Source organism: Dendronephthya gigantea, unplaced genomic scaffold (genome assembly GCF_004324835.1).
Source record: "Dendronephthya gigantea isolate DGI-Jeju-01 unplaced genomic scaffold, DenGig_1.0 000000F, whole genome shotgun sequence".
NCBI lineage: Eukaryota > Metazoa > Cnidaria > Anthozoa > Malacalcyonacea > Nephtheidae > Dendronephthya > Dendronephthya gigantea.
In genome coordinates this window covers 4,471,245-4,485,390 of record NW_021163010.1, presented here as the reverse complement: position 1 = coordinate 4,485,390, position 14,146 = coordinate 4,471,245, and the positions used below count along the sequence as shown (strand labels likewise).

General features: G+C 35.6%; 4 protein-coding genes across 5 annotated transcripts in view; 2 read left to right on the top strand and 2 right to left on the bottom strand.

Moving 5' to 3' along the window:
* Positions 1-870: 870 nt before the first annotated feature.
* LOC114518402 (prostaglandin E synthase 3-like) lies at positions 871-3,522 on the top strand. Its single transcript, XM_028538394.1, has 8 exons — positions 871-960; positions 1,028-1,144; positions 1,895-1,964; positions 2,087-2,188; positions 2,329-2,415; positions 2,499-2,528; positions 2,654-2,717; positions 2,996-3,522. Exons 1-8 carry the CDS (start codon positions 947-949, stop codon positions 3,013-3,015), a joined length of 504 nt encoding a protein of 167 aa, XP_028394195.1. The 5' UTR covers positions 871-946; the 3' UTR covers positions 3,016-3,522.
* Positions 3,523-3,839: 317 nt separating this feature from the next.
* On the bottom strand, positions 3,840-6,622 carry LOC114516500 (ELMO domain-containing protein 3-like). The gene is made up of 5 exons (XM_028536005.1): positions 6,118-6,622; positions 5,789-6,012; positions 5,155-5,493; positions 4,736-4,943; positions 3,840-4,426 (listed from the first exon to the last, which is right to left on the bottom strand). The coding sequence occupies exons 1-5, from the start codon at positions 6,483-6,485 to the stop codon at positions 4,102-4,104; spliced, it is 1,464 nt and encodes a 487-aa protein (XP_028391806.1). The 5' UTR covers positions 6,486-6,622; the 3' UTR covers positions 3,840-4,101.
* A 334-nt stretch (positions 6,623-6,956) lies between these two features.
* On the top strand, positions 6,957-10,106 carry LOC114534115. Its single transcript, XM_028555929.1, has 5 exons — positions 6,957-7,390; positions 8,182-8,311; positions 8,591-8,824; positions 8,928-9,077; positions 9,339-10,106. Exons 1-5 carry the CDS (start codon positions 7,107-7,109, stop codon positions 9,567-9,569), a joined length of 1,029 nt encoding a protein of 342 aa, XP_028411730.1. The 5' UTR covers positions 6,957-7,106; the 3' UTR covers positions 9,570-10,106.
* A 235-nt stretch (positions 10,107-10,341) lies between these two features.
* LOC114532483 (collagen alpha-2(I) chain-like) overlaps positions 10,342-14,146 on the bottom strand; it is a 32,864-nt gene continuing 29,059 nt past the window's right edge. The window contains exons 66-78 of one of the 2 annotated variants that reach the window (XM_028554381.1): positions 13,965-14,021; positions 13,783-13,824; positions 13,598-13,660; positions 13,478-13,507; positions 13,350-13,367; positions 13,095-13,112; positions 12,866-12,910; positions 12,425-12,490; positions 12,214-12,346; positions 11,977-12,080; positions 11,589-11,669; positions 11,109-11,318; positions 10,342-10,658 (exon numbers count right to left, since the gene is read on the bottom strand). In XM_028554381.1, the coding sequence (XP_028410182.1) occupies positions 10,512-10,658; positions 11,109-11,318; positions 11,589-11,669; positions 11,977-12,080; positions 12,214-12,346; positions 12,425-12,490; positions 12,866-12,910; positions 13,095-13,112; positions 13,350-13,367; positions 13,478-13,507; positions 13,598-13,660; positions 13,783-13,824; positions 13,965-14,021 (1,014 nt within the window). In that variant the 3' untranslated portion in view covers positions 10,342-10,511. The remainder of the gene's footprint in view (positions 10,659-11,108; positions 11,319-11,588; positions 11,670-11,976; positions 12,081-12,213; positions 12,347-12,424; positions 12,491-12,865; positions 12,911-13,094; positions 13,113-13,349; positions 13,368-13,477; positions 13,508-13,597; positions 13,661-13,782; positions 13,825-13,964; positions 14,022-14,146) is intronic. The other variant, XM_028554984.1, reaches the window with a different exon arrangement.

Sequence of the window (14,146 nt, the reverse complement as noted above, 5' to 3'; positions counted from 1 at the left end):
CACATAGTTCCTGCGCTAGAATAAATTAATCTCGTCGACGAGGATTCGCGTCGGGGTTCGACAATAAGCCTGAAAAGCTTATAAATTACAATGTTAGTTTTTGTCATGGAAATAGTACCATAGGTAGACTATAAATGTACATAAAATAGAATTATAGAAGATCATAATTCATTTAAATAATAATTTTTAACTTGCCTAATTCATTCAATCAATGTTAAACATATATTCAGGGCGTGTCGAAGGGTGGTGTGTGAGGGCAATTGGTTATCAGAAAAATAAGCACGTCTTTAATGTATGGATGTTGTTGTTAAATTCTGAAATACCGCCAGCAAAGGCCCTCAGAACTACCCTGTATCTAGTTAATAATATTTGAACATTGGAAATTTGCAACATTTGGGTAGTGGCTCATCAGACATGAGAACACTGGCCCACAGTTCACTATGATTTTGGTGACGCCGGGCGAATGACGCCGGGCGAATGTTCCGTGTTTCGATATCTTTTGATAAAGATCATATACAGGGGCCAAGGGCTTTTATGATGATCATCGTTAGTCGTTACTTTATGCCTTCATTCAGACTCCAACAGAACTTTCGGAACTGAATCAGCTTACCGGCATTGTTCACGTGACAATTCCTCCACTTTCACCACAATACATTGATTATGATTGATAAAACGCAAAACGCCTTTTGGCAAAGAAATCATTGCGGCAAGTAAGACAAACAAGACTAGTTCTCAACAACTATCCCACTTACCCATTTTCGGCATCGGCAGACAGGAAGATTAGTGAAGTGGAAGTGGCCGAATTGCCCGAATTTTGGGAATCTAAAATGGAACCCAAATTTTGAACCTGCAGGCTGCAGTGGCCTGCCTGTAGGTTTCACTTTTACTGTAATATTCGATCCGCGTGTTGTAGATAGAAAATTGTTTTATATTTTGCTTTAGCATTATGGCTGAAACAAGGTAAGGCCTCTTAAGAATTTATGAGCTTTGGTTCTTTCATCTTTAACTTTTAGCTTGCCTGTTTCAGATTGTTACATCCATTAGTTGTGTGGGCACAACGCAAAGATATAGTTTTCCTCACCATTCGACTTGAAGATACCAGAAATCAAGAAATTCAGCTAGATGAAGAGAAGATGTACTTTAGGTACAGTATAAATAATACAATGTTGATATACATACTATATCTCGTATTCTGTAGCCTCCTAGCGATTATGCATTCTATTGAGTGTACTAGTACGGCTTTTATATTTATATAATATAATGCTATATTTTGCACAGAATTAGAGGGATGGTCGAATGTTAGGTTTTTTGTCTATTTCCATGAAATGGCAAAACAATGCAGCTGTAGAGATACTTGATGGTTCCTAAAATTCTGGTCTTGGCACCAAGGCCCATAGCCTAAATAGAATTTGATAGGTAATTATAGCCTAATAAAGCAGCAATCTAAGAAAATTTCCCAAACACAGGTAATTGATGGTGATGAATGGCAGTGTAAATTTAAGCATTCTATAAAACAAAAGTGAACTTGTTCCACAGAATTGTTAAAAAGTATTGATCATGACTATCATTTTCTTCAACCAAGTAGGCAAAGTACTAGTCCAATTGCCAAAAAATATCCAACTTCAAATTATCCCAATCTGCTAAAAATATCAATTTTTGCTACCTCAATCTACAGGATATTAGATATGTACATAGAATATAACTACCTAGCATCATTATCACTGGAATATCCAGTCTCTCTAAAAGTAAAAAATCTAATAGTTATCTGTTCAAGTCACTAACATAAGAATTACTTTTGACATTGTTAGCTAGATTTATTATCAATGTGGTTGTAATTATACTGCAATATATTATCTATATAATGATAATTAATTATATTGTTTTCTATATACAGGTCCAAGGGTGGGCATGATCAGCAACTATATGGATTTGAATTTAAATTTTTTGGTAGCATTATTCCAGAGGTCAGTTAACCATTATTTGATGTGTGTTTCATTTGAAAACAATCAAAGAAATTAGTTATTATTTCTGATGTGTTGAATGAATGCAAGGTTGGTTTAACATGATGGTTTAACATATTTTCTAGAATTCAAAGCAACATATAACAAATAGAGAACTAACATTTGTCTTAAAAAAGAAAGATGCAGACAAACCATACTGGCCAAGGCTACTAGAAACAAAAGACAAGGTAAATTGTGTTCTCTCAAGAGTTCATTTTTTAGGTATATATTGATATTGTGTATTAATCTTTGTTTTGACTGTATGTCCCATAAAAATTCCAGGTTTAATTGTGCTAGCTAAAACAAATATTTTAACATTTTTTTGAAGATAACTTACATAAAAACTGATTTTGACAAATGGAAGGATGAAGATGACTCTGATGACGATGAAAATACCAATGACAATTTCGAAGATGTATGTTCATGACTAAAAATATTTCCTGAATATTTATTTGAACAACAAATTTATAATAAGGTACTTCTGTTCTCCCATTTTAGATGATGCGGCAAATGGGTGATATTGGAATGGTGAGACATATTATATATCTTCAATATATTACATATATCTGCATTGTGATCCAAATTCCCCTAACTTTAACCCTCATGCCAACAAGTTTATTGGAATAATTATTAAAAAATGGGGCTTTTTTCAGGGGGGAGGTGGTGCTGTAGCTGATGATGGGAACGAACCAGACTCAGATGACAGCGATGATGAAGGCAAGTGTAACATAAACTACTATTTCAAAAAATGTAAAATTATCATATTTAATGCTATTATAGACAGTTTCTTGACTTGCCCACACATTTGGAGTTATTTGATATAAACTACATCTAAACTGTACCTTTTACATTTCCTATAATAGTTTCATTAGTACATTATGCTACAATTTTAAGGCAGTGCTAACATGACTTGCTGATATCCTGTGAATGCACTTGCAATTAACCAATTTTTAAATGGATCCTTGATCATAAAGGTGCATTTTTGAAAATTTCAGGTATGCCGGATTTGGAATGAAAACCGCTGGCCCGTTTCGTGGTGCATAGACCTCCCTGGAAGACGCTTTTTTTCTGGGTCATTCAATTCCAAATTAATTTTATAAAGAAACTTTGTTCAGAATAGAAACACTAGTTTATTGTAGTTTGTCCTTATAATTGTAGTGGTATATTTCATTAGTACTCAAAACTGAAGCATCACTTTTGGCGTTTTTAAGCGAGACAATTTTTAACGATATTTAATTTGCTGTACAAGTGAAAATGCTTGCAAAAATTGTCTCGTTTTCATAATGATTTAATCATCTACAGTACGCCATAAAATTTTGCCTACATGTTTGCCCCTTAGTCTTCACCCTTTTAAAGCAGCGTAGCTGGTCTTCCAATTTTCTTGAAAGCAAGTTTAAATTTTGAACTCCCGCTACAGTGAATGCGTGTAATATCACACACCATATACTCGATAAAACCACAATGTCACCTATACTTTTTGGTGTAACTGATTATGTAATTTAATAAAGCATTTTGCATTGGAGTCTTTACTTTGCAAACTTAGGTGGTGTCGGGAGGCACGTCTTTATGTGCCGCGTAAGGATACCTTGGTATTTGAAGGCCCGATGAGGTGTAAGCCACATTAGGCGGCACAAGAATGCCAGGAAAGGAGGTGCGAAGGTGGGTTTTTCAGTCAGATTTCAAATTATGAATTCATAAGTCTTTTTTGGGGGGGAGTGTTATTCATACAGGCTACCCTCAGTTAAGCTTTCAGCTATACGGCCCTGATTATTGCTAAGATCTACAATAGTGAAATGGAGTACAGAACATATATTTATATATTAATAACTATATACACGCAATAATTTAGAGACGTTCACAAGCTAGTTCCTATTGCTATTATTATCATACTTGATAACGATAACTTCATAAAATTTTCGTAACTTGCTTCTTTTTTTTAGTGATTTGGATACATATTTGTCAAAGAAACGACAGCGTTCTGAAAACACGTTCAATACAAGGTCACATCCGCTCATGTTTGCACATAAAACAACAATTCTGGATTGGAAAACTTAAGAAAGAAGCAAGTTACTAGAAGCAACTGAGCCATCATGGATTAACTTCACACCAAATGAACCTCTTCTTCTTCATTTTCTTGAATCTCACACACTCCCGAGAAACTCTCGACCTTTTCTGAACCATTACGTGAAAACGTCGAGCTCTCTTCATGCTTCACTGCGGCGGGTTTCTTCTCTAGTACGGCTTTAGAGAAGTCTCGTAATACCTCGTTGGTGTGATTTTTACAATACTTTTCAATTTCACGTAACACGAATCCTGAATCAGATATAGTTTTTCTCTGATTTTTCCACACCGTATAAACCCTGTAGAATACACCAGCGTAGAATTCGTTGAAGACGTCGAATACTGTTCCCCTGTTGTTGCATTCCCTAAGTAGATAATATTATCAAACAACATCATTGCATGGAGAATCTTATTTCAAGTGGAAACTCAGGGGCAATAGATCTCATTTAGACCGTACGTCTGCTTGCGCGTAGATCAGCCGTTTACATGTAGGTGTGCAAGTTAGAATTTAGCAGAAAGAAATTGTGTGCGCTGTATGCGGAAAGACCTGGGTACGAAGATGAGCCATTTGGCGTATTTTATTCCAGTAGCATATTAGTGACTACAATAAACAATGATTATGCTGGAATCCTGGAACTTTAATAGAACCGAGTTATTACAACTGCTTCATTTACCTGTTGAGCTTTCCTTCTCTCAGAGTTTGAAGAGCTATTCTTGTGATATTAATGGACATAACACTGAATGGAAAATTCTGAGTTTCATGAAGTGAAAGTTTGTAAATATTTGTGGCAAGCACATGTGCGCGGGGTTCAGTTACCAAATATAATATATTCATTAACCCAAGGAAACCACATCCACGAAGATCTGTAGATGGGTCCATACCTACAGAAAAGAAGATCTGTTTCAAAGAATTCAAATATGCTGAAGCCTTCAAGAGAGGTATCCCTAATGGGGATCTCGATCGTCATTTAGAAAATACAAAATGCTAAGAAACATAAATGCTTGATCAGTTTGTTTGACACCCCTAAGCAAATACAGCTATTACCAGCAATGTAAAAAAAATTAAAAATAGTTTTAAATAATTCACATTTACCTTGAAAACCTATGACTTGCCAGTGATTTCCATAACGTGGACAATCCAGCTTAGTCCCTGCCAAGCGTTTATATATAGTTTGTAACACATGGTTGTGCATTTGTTCATCATTATCAAACATACATAAGGCAAGCGCAAAAACAAGATTTCGTTCATTGTTTAACTGCTTCTTCATTCTTGGTGGTCCAAACAGTGTATGGGTGAGGGCAGCACAACCTTTATGACGTACTGTGGGTTTGATGTGTGACATGTGTTGTTCAAGGTAACTGCAGTTGCAAAAATGTTCAAGTGCATCAGAAAACCGGACTTCTGGAGATCTTGTAACTGTCTCACTTCCCCCTACAGGATATCAAAACAATAGCCTATGTTAATTGTCGAACATAACAATAATGTATAAGGTATGTAATTATTAGGCTCCTTATTTACAACTTTCATGACAAGAAATTTAGGATTATACTGTAGCTACCATCAAAAGTTTATTGACCTACCATCAAATGTGGTATAACAACTGCCTAAAATAGACAACACTTCTCTGTTTTGTCTTTTGTTTTGTCTATTTTAGGCAGTTGTTATACCACATATGCTAAGTTGTTTTAAGATGCTGCCATGCTACTCCCTGGTTATATTAACCTACCAGTCTGAATATTTTCCACCATCTTCCACTCAGCTTGGGCTTGTTCTAAAGAATTCACATGATTAGCCATAGCAAGTATTTCAGGTTTATTTCCAGACCCTCCTAGGCCACGTGGTTTCATTTGACTTGCAGCAATCACAGCTGAATCATGATTAGATATGGCAGTGTTATGACCGGTTTCATTGGAACTGTTGGAAGCCTCACTTGATGTTCCAGAGGAAGCCCTGTAAATGAATAAATTAATATTTTGTTATCATAACAATCTAGGACCTTGGATATTGCATTTATCTACATTTATAAAACTATTAATTGTCAGACAGCAGATATACCTTTCAATTCTTAACCTGCTCCCTGGCAAAGCTGATAAGGAGACAGTTTGAAATCCAGCCAAGCTGGAGGGGGACAAAATCCCAGTACTGCCTGCAGCACTATCCCTTCGACTATCGGTTGAAGCACTGTACACCTCGTCCTTTCTTTCTCTTAAAGATTTGGACTGTTTCTGGGTTGATTTTTCTGAACTATGACCTGACTCATCTTCCCAGACGTGTTCAAATTCCTCATCATCAACACCGGTAACGAGATTTCCAAACACTCGAGCTTCTACAGACATGTTTTTGTAAGCCTTCTCCGCATCTTTCTCGATTTGGTCTTCATTATCACTACACACTGAACTTGAAAGCTTCTTTCGGTCACCCATAGCGAAAATACAAGGCTTTGATAGATGTCATAAAACATCTGTTTTGCTCTGTGGTTTTCTAAACGTACGCAAACTATAGTAGTACGGCAAGGTGAAGTGTCACAATTTTCGGAACAAAATTTTCGAAACAAAAGTGTCAAAAATTACGCGGACGCAGAACTATGCGTGTATTTCGTCTTCCCCCCGGATAATATAAATTTATGATGATTGATTTCTAATAGGACAGTTTCTTACGAGTTACGACTACACTAAAAAATTTAAAAATTATTTAATAATTATTGTAATATTACCTGCCTCTTTAAATAACGACCGAAAAAAGTAAAAACTGCATTGAGAATTGGAAAGATATTTTGTGGAGAATTATTTTTTATTATTTTTTATGCATTTAATACGGAGGGGAATCGTACCCGGAACAAAAAAACTGCCGGTGCCAGAACCCCGGAAACTAACAACTGACAACAGTGTCGTCATCGTGCAAAAGTTCACATTCTGACATGAAACAGAGGTACAAAATGTCAAAAAAAGTTGTAGAAGAACATTAACGCGTTTGAAGATCAGAAAAATTCGAAAGAGTGTTTTATTTTTTATCAATTTGTTGTTTTACAAAAGTTCGTTTGAATTATGGCGACAGAATATGCCTATCAAAAGCAGACGATCGAGGAGTTAATGTTCGCAAAACCAAAGCCGATGATCGAGCGTATCGGACGCGATTCTCGAGTCTTGAGCTGGAGTACAACAACCAAAGTGACCATAACAGTTTTGACTCTCCTAGCTGTTTTTTTGGAACATTTGTTTACCTTTAAACTGCTGCGATATATTCCACTTTATTTGTGCACACACTGGTTGACTAGCGTCGTGTCTGTTTTGATCTTCCACCTTCTTGCAAAACGGAAATCCAGTTACAAGTAAGTGCTTTTGTGTGTATATTTACTTTGGTAAGTATGTGTTTAGTTCAATTTTGTTTTGAAGGTAATGTAAGAAAAATTGGAATTTTACATATTCAAAGTACGGAATATAACAGCTGTAATTTAGAAAATACACACAGGATATAAATATTAATAATATTTAAAATTAAATAGCCTATCGTATATATAAAATAAATTAAATAATATTTGAAAATAGATAAGAAAATATAAACCTTATAAAAACTATGTAACTTTGCCTGAAAATTTCTTGCTACTGTTTGCACATGAAATTGCAAAAATGCCATCTGAATTTGTTTTTTTTTCTATTTCATATTCACATTCATCCTAGCAAAATGAAATCTAAGGCTCAGTATTAAAAAAGTAGATGCATGTCTGTCATATTCCCAGGGCTGAAACTGGAAAAATAATTTGGGGAGTGTCTATTCATATATTCAGTTCTGCCCTTCGGATTTAAATCCTTTGTGTGTGCAATAGCTTACAAAAGAAATCTGTCTAGCAGAACTGAATATATGAATAAACAGCCTGCAATTATCATTCTAGTTTTGCACCTGCATATTGCTTTGATGATGATAACCATATTGACTGCTTGATATGAATTTATTTGATTTACAATAGGTGTTTGGGAAAAATATTTAGTTTAAAAAGCAACACAATTTTTCTATGTGTATAATGAAAACCCCATAGTGGGAACCAGCCTTTATTAGAGAGAGGTTTGGAGTGGATTATTCTAGCCTATTGATAGAAATAAACAAAGATTTCTGTTTTTTTAGTTTTGATGATGGTGCCAAAGGGGGTCTGGTGCACAGAATCCCGTTGTTGATATTTTACATTATAACAGTTTATATTAGTGAAACAGATTTGGCTACCCAGGTCAATAGTCAAGGTCCATCTGCATTCCTGGTAAGTATTTTAAAGAGAAGATTTGAGAAGATTTCTTAGACAGTATAGTTTAAAGCTATCATGATGGTTCAGCAAATGTGGAAGATGTTGGACCTGGTTTTATCTGTTCAGTTTAAAATCACTGTATTTTTCTCCTCATTGTCTCCCTCCCATAAACCCTTTGACTGAGTTCTATCAAATCATAATGTGAACAAATATTAGAGGTTCAAGAAACGGTTTTGTTTTTAGACTTATTCTAAACAACTATAAAAATGCTAATTTATTTTATTTTCTGTTTAGGTGAATCTGTGCTTGTCACCATTGATAGTGACAGCAGCTCTCACATGTTTCATTCAAGAGCAAACTGCCAGCTGGGTGTCAGCTCTGACTGTCACATATTCAGGAATGATGCTGATGACTGTCTGTAGTGATGATGGCAGTTGCTATGTGTCTTTTAAAGATGCAGCATTCAATGTGGCATTTACTGCTTTTTATGGCATGTACATAGTCAAGATTGCACAGAGTTTACACGAGGTCAGTGTTATAGTTTCGTGTGTCAGAGTACCTGTCAATATGTTATATATATGAAATAAAATCTTTGATAAATAGTTTATATCCTTGTGTTCTCTAACCCTAGCTTTCAGTTGGTCATGTTTTATTGCTGGTCAATACTGCATCAGCTGCCTTGGTACCAGGTTTAATCATGTTCTCAAGAGAAGGTGAAATAATATCTTCAAATCCTTCAATAGTTATGGAGTTGGTAAAACCATCAGTGATTGTCCCTTTGGTAAGTCAGATATTGGTGATTGATCGGCAAATGAATTGGATGCAGTGATATTTTCTATCAGGCTAAGTTTTTGTCCCCACCCCCTCCTCACTTATCAATTCAGGCTACGCCACTGTAAAACAAGTAAATTGCAGTAATTTTATTTTTCACTTGCCCTATGGCGATTTACGAAAGAGAATGTGTTGCAAAATAGCCTTGTCATGTGTGCAAAATTTTGGCCAAGGTATACGTAAAGTTTTGAAAAGTCTTCCTTTTGTTTAGATTTTTCTGAAGTTGTTTGAGATGATAACCATGCTATTACATATCAAAATTACGGGCGTTACAACACATGTTCTGACAAGAAACCTCGCATGGATACCAACATGTATTTCCATAGGTATAGTGGGGAAGGTCGAACTTATGGTTTCATCCTTCAAAGCCTATTGGATTGTGTTAGGCTCCTATATACTTTATGTTATACCTGATGATCATGATACGAAACGGCCAAGGTAGCATGGCCATGATTTGTCAAAATTTAAAGTTTATCTGCAGGACATAATTGGCTGACCTACACAGTACATGTCTATGAATCTTTTGTATACTCTCGTTAATATACTGTACTTTGTGGAAGAATAATTTTATGACGTATACTAAAGGCTATAAGCATTTTGGTAATATATTGGGCATAGTTGTATATGGTTTTGTATAATGTGACCTTAAGGTTTTCACCAGAGATTTTCTGATTAAAGAAGTAAAATGAATTTTAAAAATGGACTATTTTGACAATCCAACCTATTTCAGTTTCCAATCCTACAGTATCTGCTTTGTATCAAACCATTCTTTTCCTATTATTGTTGAAGTCTGGTGCAAGAAATTATATTTCCCCCCAAATCCTGTGACCTAATCCTAATCAGTTCAATGATTTATTATGATGCTGGTTTAGGACTTGTAGGCAGTTGGTAGAATAGATGATAGAATATTATAGACCTGATCACTTTAGTTTCAGAACCATCGCTATATTTAGAAATATGAAATACTAATTACCTGAGACTGCAAAGAACAACAAAAAAGGTGCAGCAAATGTTAGTCCAATTATATGAATGTTTTTGATTGTATTTATAATAATATCTGAAGACATGTGGCCATAACGGCACATGCGCATAATTCATAGTAGAATAACCTTTATTTATCTCATTTGTTTTTACGGTATGTTACTTTTTACATATACGTACAATTTTTTTTTCTCAATTCAAATATTTCTAACATTTCATTGACGATTTAATAAACTTTTAAAGCTAAATTATACAATAAAAGTTAACTTGAAAAAATCTGCTAATTATAAATTCGAAGAAAATCGAAACTTTATTCTTTAATTCTTATATTCATACTCGTATCCATGACTCCAACCAACAGCCGTTACACCTAAATTCTCATGTTTTTTTGCAATGTATCAAGCTATGGCGCAAAGCAAACTCGTCCCAGTTCTAATCCAAATTCCTCCCCAGCATCACCAACATCATAGATTGCAATATCACGAATAGGCAGGTTTCCTGGGTGCGCTTGGACTTCAAGTATTGTTTTCCCCCAGGTGCCATCTTTTGTCTAAAATGCATATACATGGTATCTTCTTTAAGTGTTTTTGCCACGAGGTAGCTTTCGTTTTCGTAAGAAGAAAAAGTTTTTCTCGTGATACACTGCATATAGGATGCAGTGGCATACAGGGACGTTAACAGGGCAAAGGGTGCAGTTTCTTATGAAAAGGGCATATTTTTAGAAACGGGGCAAAGATAGAAAAATAATGCGCACTACAACACACTACAACGTTCTTAGTTATTGGGAAAAGCACAATTGCACCCCAGTTGTGCACCCCCGTAAAGTTGTAAATACGAAAGGCAACGGATGCAACTGCACCCGTGGTTCCGGCATCCCTGACTGCATATGGTATTTTGGTGGTACAAATAAAATTATACAGCATTGAAAAATATGTGTGAATATACAGAATATGTTTACATGTTATTGGTAATTTGTAAAAGTGTATTCTACACGCTTTACCTGACAATTATTCTCAATGGTGACAGGTCGTAATTTGCGAGGCATTTTATTATGGAACTCTAGATCATCATCACCTTGCAATTTGATCGAATTTTGAGTGGTGTTGCCCCATGCCACGGAATTCAAACAATTGTACGTAATACGCTGCCATGCCTTAGAACTATGAAGTTGCAACATTTGAAGCTGGCCATCGTCAAACATGTAGTTGAACTGAAAAAGTTTGAAGAGCAAGTCTGTGTTTAATAGTTGTGATATACACCATGTAGTTTATTTATTTCTAAGCTTTCGGCCCATGAGCCCGGGCCATCATCAGAGAAAAGTTTTAATTACAAACAAACAAAAACAAGTCTGTGTTTTGCGAAGAAGTAATGATTCTACTAAAAATTGGTGCGTTTTAAAAAAGTACCTTTTGTATATGTCATATCATGATTTATCGGATATAATCTCAAAGATTCTATGCTCACATTCATAGTTCGGTACCTTATCAGTTGATTGAAGACCATCCAGTTCCGAAAACCATTTGTATTCATCTCGACCGCTATACCATTTCCTGTTTTCTATCTGGCGTGTAAACGAAAATAATGGGTAAATATGAAGCAATACGTGGAACCAATCACAGATTTAGAAATATTGACTGGGACACTGTTTTTGTATATGCATGCCCCGGGTCTAATATCTGCTATCAATGTCACTGCTACTTTTATCACAAAGTCAATGCTATTATCACTAAAATTGTTTTTATCCTGATCTTGTTACCCCGTTTCCACCTTCCCCTTCAATGTCATTGGTCGCAGGAAACTAAAACATTCGTTTAGTTAAACAAGCGTCAACCAAATGTATCTTATGAATGAACGTATCTCATACAAACCTTTTTTTGGACTGGTTCTAAACATGTTGCTTTATTTTCGAAGTCACAGTAGACTTCTTCGGCATCTTCGCGTGATCCTTGGTTTGGATCAACCCAATATCGTCCTGAATAATAATTTTGAGTTTCTAATTTGGAGTTCCTTTAAGGTATCTCATTTTTAGTAGCTATAGCTGTCACAAATTCAAAGCCAAAATACTAACAGACATGGTTTACGACCGGAAGATATTTTTTGCCTACCGCTTCCATGTTTAGGATGTTGTGAATATAACACAGAACACGAAATAGCTGGGAACAATTGTGACCCATTTGGTTTCTTGTAAAAAGCCATGTCACGTTGAATGTTGAAATACCATCTTGAAATGTTTGAATTCTGGTAATTGTGAAAGAACACATGCAATGAGGACCGATAACACCGCCGTAATGCACAGTATTTTCAACAAATACTTGCCGTGTCAACCTCGAAGTACTCGGAGTATGATGCATTGTGACGGATAATTAATGTTGTTCCATTGAACTAAATTGAAAATTTCAAAGGGTGGTTAAATATGTACATCAGCCATACAGTACAATGCATATTAGTACAAAATACGTACATACTGGGACTGGCCATTTAAAGGCGCTAACTCTTCTAAAATGTGTAAGAATATAGGGAAAATATTTTTTCACTAAAAATATTTTCACATCGCCAGATTTCCAACTATACGATGGCCCTTATTAACTTGCTGTATATGTTGCATATTTTACATACACAATGCATGGTAATTGCAATTTATATACACCCAGAAATGCAATGAACCACTGTGATAATAAAGTCATGTATGATATATTTATATAACTGATATATGAGTTATTTTATTCAATGTATTGGAACCCAGCCATAGAAACTTACCGAGACAGCTTGAGGTCCCGGACGTCCAGGAAGACCAGGTGGGCCCTTTTCACAGAAGAGAATGGGAAAAAATAGAATTAGGAATTGTAAATTCTTTCACAAACGGTATAAATACTATTTATGTTCTTGCTCTTGAGAATAGATGTCTACATTAAACATGACCACATCCGCAGTCCTAGAATAAACGGTTAATCCATACGTTTCAATTAACTATATTTGTTTAACTAACCTGCAATCCTCTTACACCCTAAAATTGTAGGGGAAAAGAGGTAAAGAATATTGTCGGCACCATATTTTACTCTGACTACAAAATGCATGCCTATTGCCTAACAACATGTCCTAACGATACGATATTTGCTCCATAACGAGATTTCATCCACTTAAGCCATAACTATGAACCTTCTGTAGGTAGGTTAGCCAATGTTATTATAATCCAAATCTTAAATCATACATCGAACATTGTAATCGATAGAAACAAATTTACCTTCACACCAGGACTACCCTAAAAACAAACATGAGATGTAGTCATTCGTGGTGATTATTTTACGATCGATTTACAGTTATTTGCAGGTATTCAACAAAAAGTAGTAAATCAGTTTTTTCATAACTTACCAACGATCCCTTGGAATCACCGGGTGGGCCCTTTCGTTTGAAAAAGGACAAATTATATTAATAGGACTATTTTCAGCAAATTTAACCTCAAACAAGTTTTTCTAATAAACCTAAACTTACCGGCGGACCACTCAATCCCGGAGGGCCATCCAATCCCGCCAAACCTTCCCTTCCCTTGTCACCCTGGATGTGCCGAAAAGCGATAAAAGTAATCAATCTTACCGTACGTTCGTTCAGTAAAACAAAAGATCTAATATTATGCCAGAAACAAACTATCATACAAAGATTGATGCTATACTTTGTACCTTGACGCCTTGTCTAGCTAAACCCACTTGTCCTTTATCTCCCTACAAATACATATAATAACCAATACTTTATCATAATCAGGTTTCCTTGCTTTTACGAATGTGCTTTTATGTCTCTTATTTCTGGCATATGTATGTATAATAAATAGAACACCATGTCCACTGCATGTTGACCAGGTTACCTTTTGCCCTTGCGCGGCAGCATTGACACCAACTTCCCCGGTATCTCCCTTTTCACCCTGTGCATGGTAGAATTAGTAATAATAGACGTGAAATGGTTCCCTTCATGCACAATAAATGCTTTTCATTAAATAGAAAGGGACTTGGAGCACGGTAAAAGGAAAATACAACGACTACACAGCCT

Bases quoted from the DNA above. Each gene is read 5' to 3' on its own strand.
- LOC114534115 (XM_028555929.1), top strand. From the start codon at position 7,107: ATGGCGACAGAATATGCCTATCAAAAGCAGACGATCGAGGAGTTAATG. The intron at 7,391-8,181 runs GTAAGTGCTTTT...CTGTTTTTTTAG, and splicing joins AAACGGAAATCCAGTTACAA to TTTTGATGATGGTGCCAAAG. The intron at 9,078-9,338 runs GTAAGTCAGATA...CCTTTTGTTTAG, and splicing joins CATCAGTGATTGTCCCTTTG to ATTTTTCTGAAGTTGTTTGA.
- LOC114518402 (XM_028538394.1), top strand. The intron at 2,189-2,328 runs GTAAATTGTGTT...ATTTTTTTGAAG, and splicing joins TACTAGAAACAAAAGACAAG to ATAACTTACATAAAAACTGA. The intron at 2,718-2,995 runs GCAAGTGTAACA...TGAAAATTTCAG, and splicing joins AGATGACAGCGATGATGAAG to GTATGCCGGATTTGGAATGA.
- LOC114516500 (XM_028536005.1), bottom strand. From the start codon at position 6,485: ATGGGTGACCGAAAGAAGCTTTCAAGTTCAGTGTGTAGTGATAATGAA. The intron at 5,494-5,788 runs GTAGGTTAATAT...GATATCCTGTAG, and splicing joins GGTGGAAAATATTCAGACTG to GGGGAAGTGAGACAGTTACA. The intron at 4,944-5,154 runs GTAAATGTGAAT...TCTTTTCTGTAG, and splicing joins GCAAGTCATAGGTTTTCAAG to GTATGGACCCATCTACAGAT.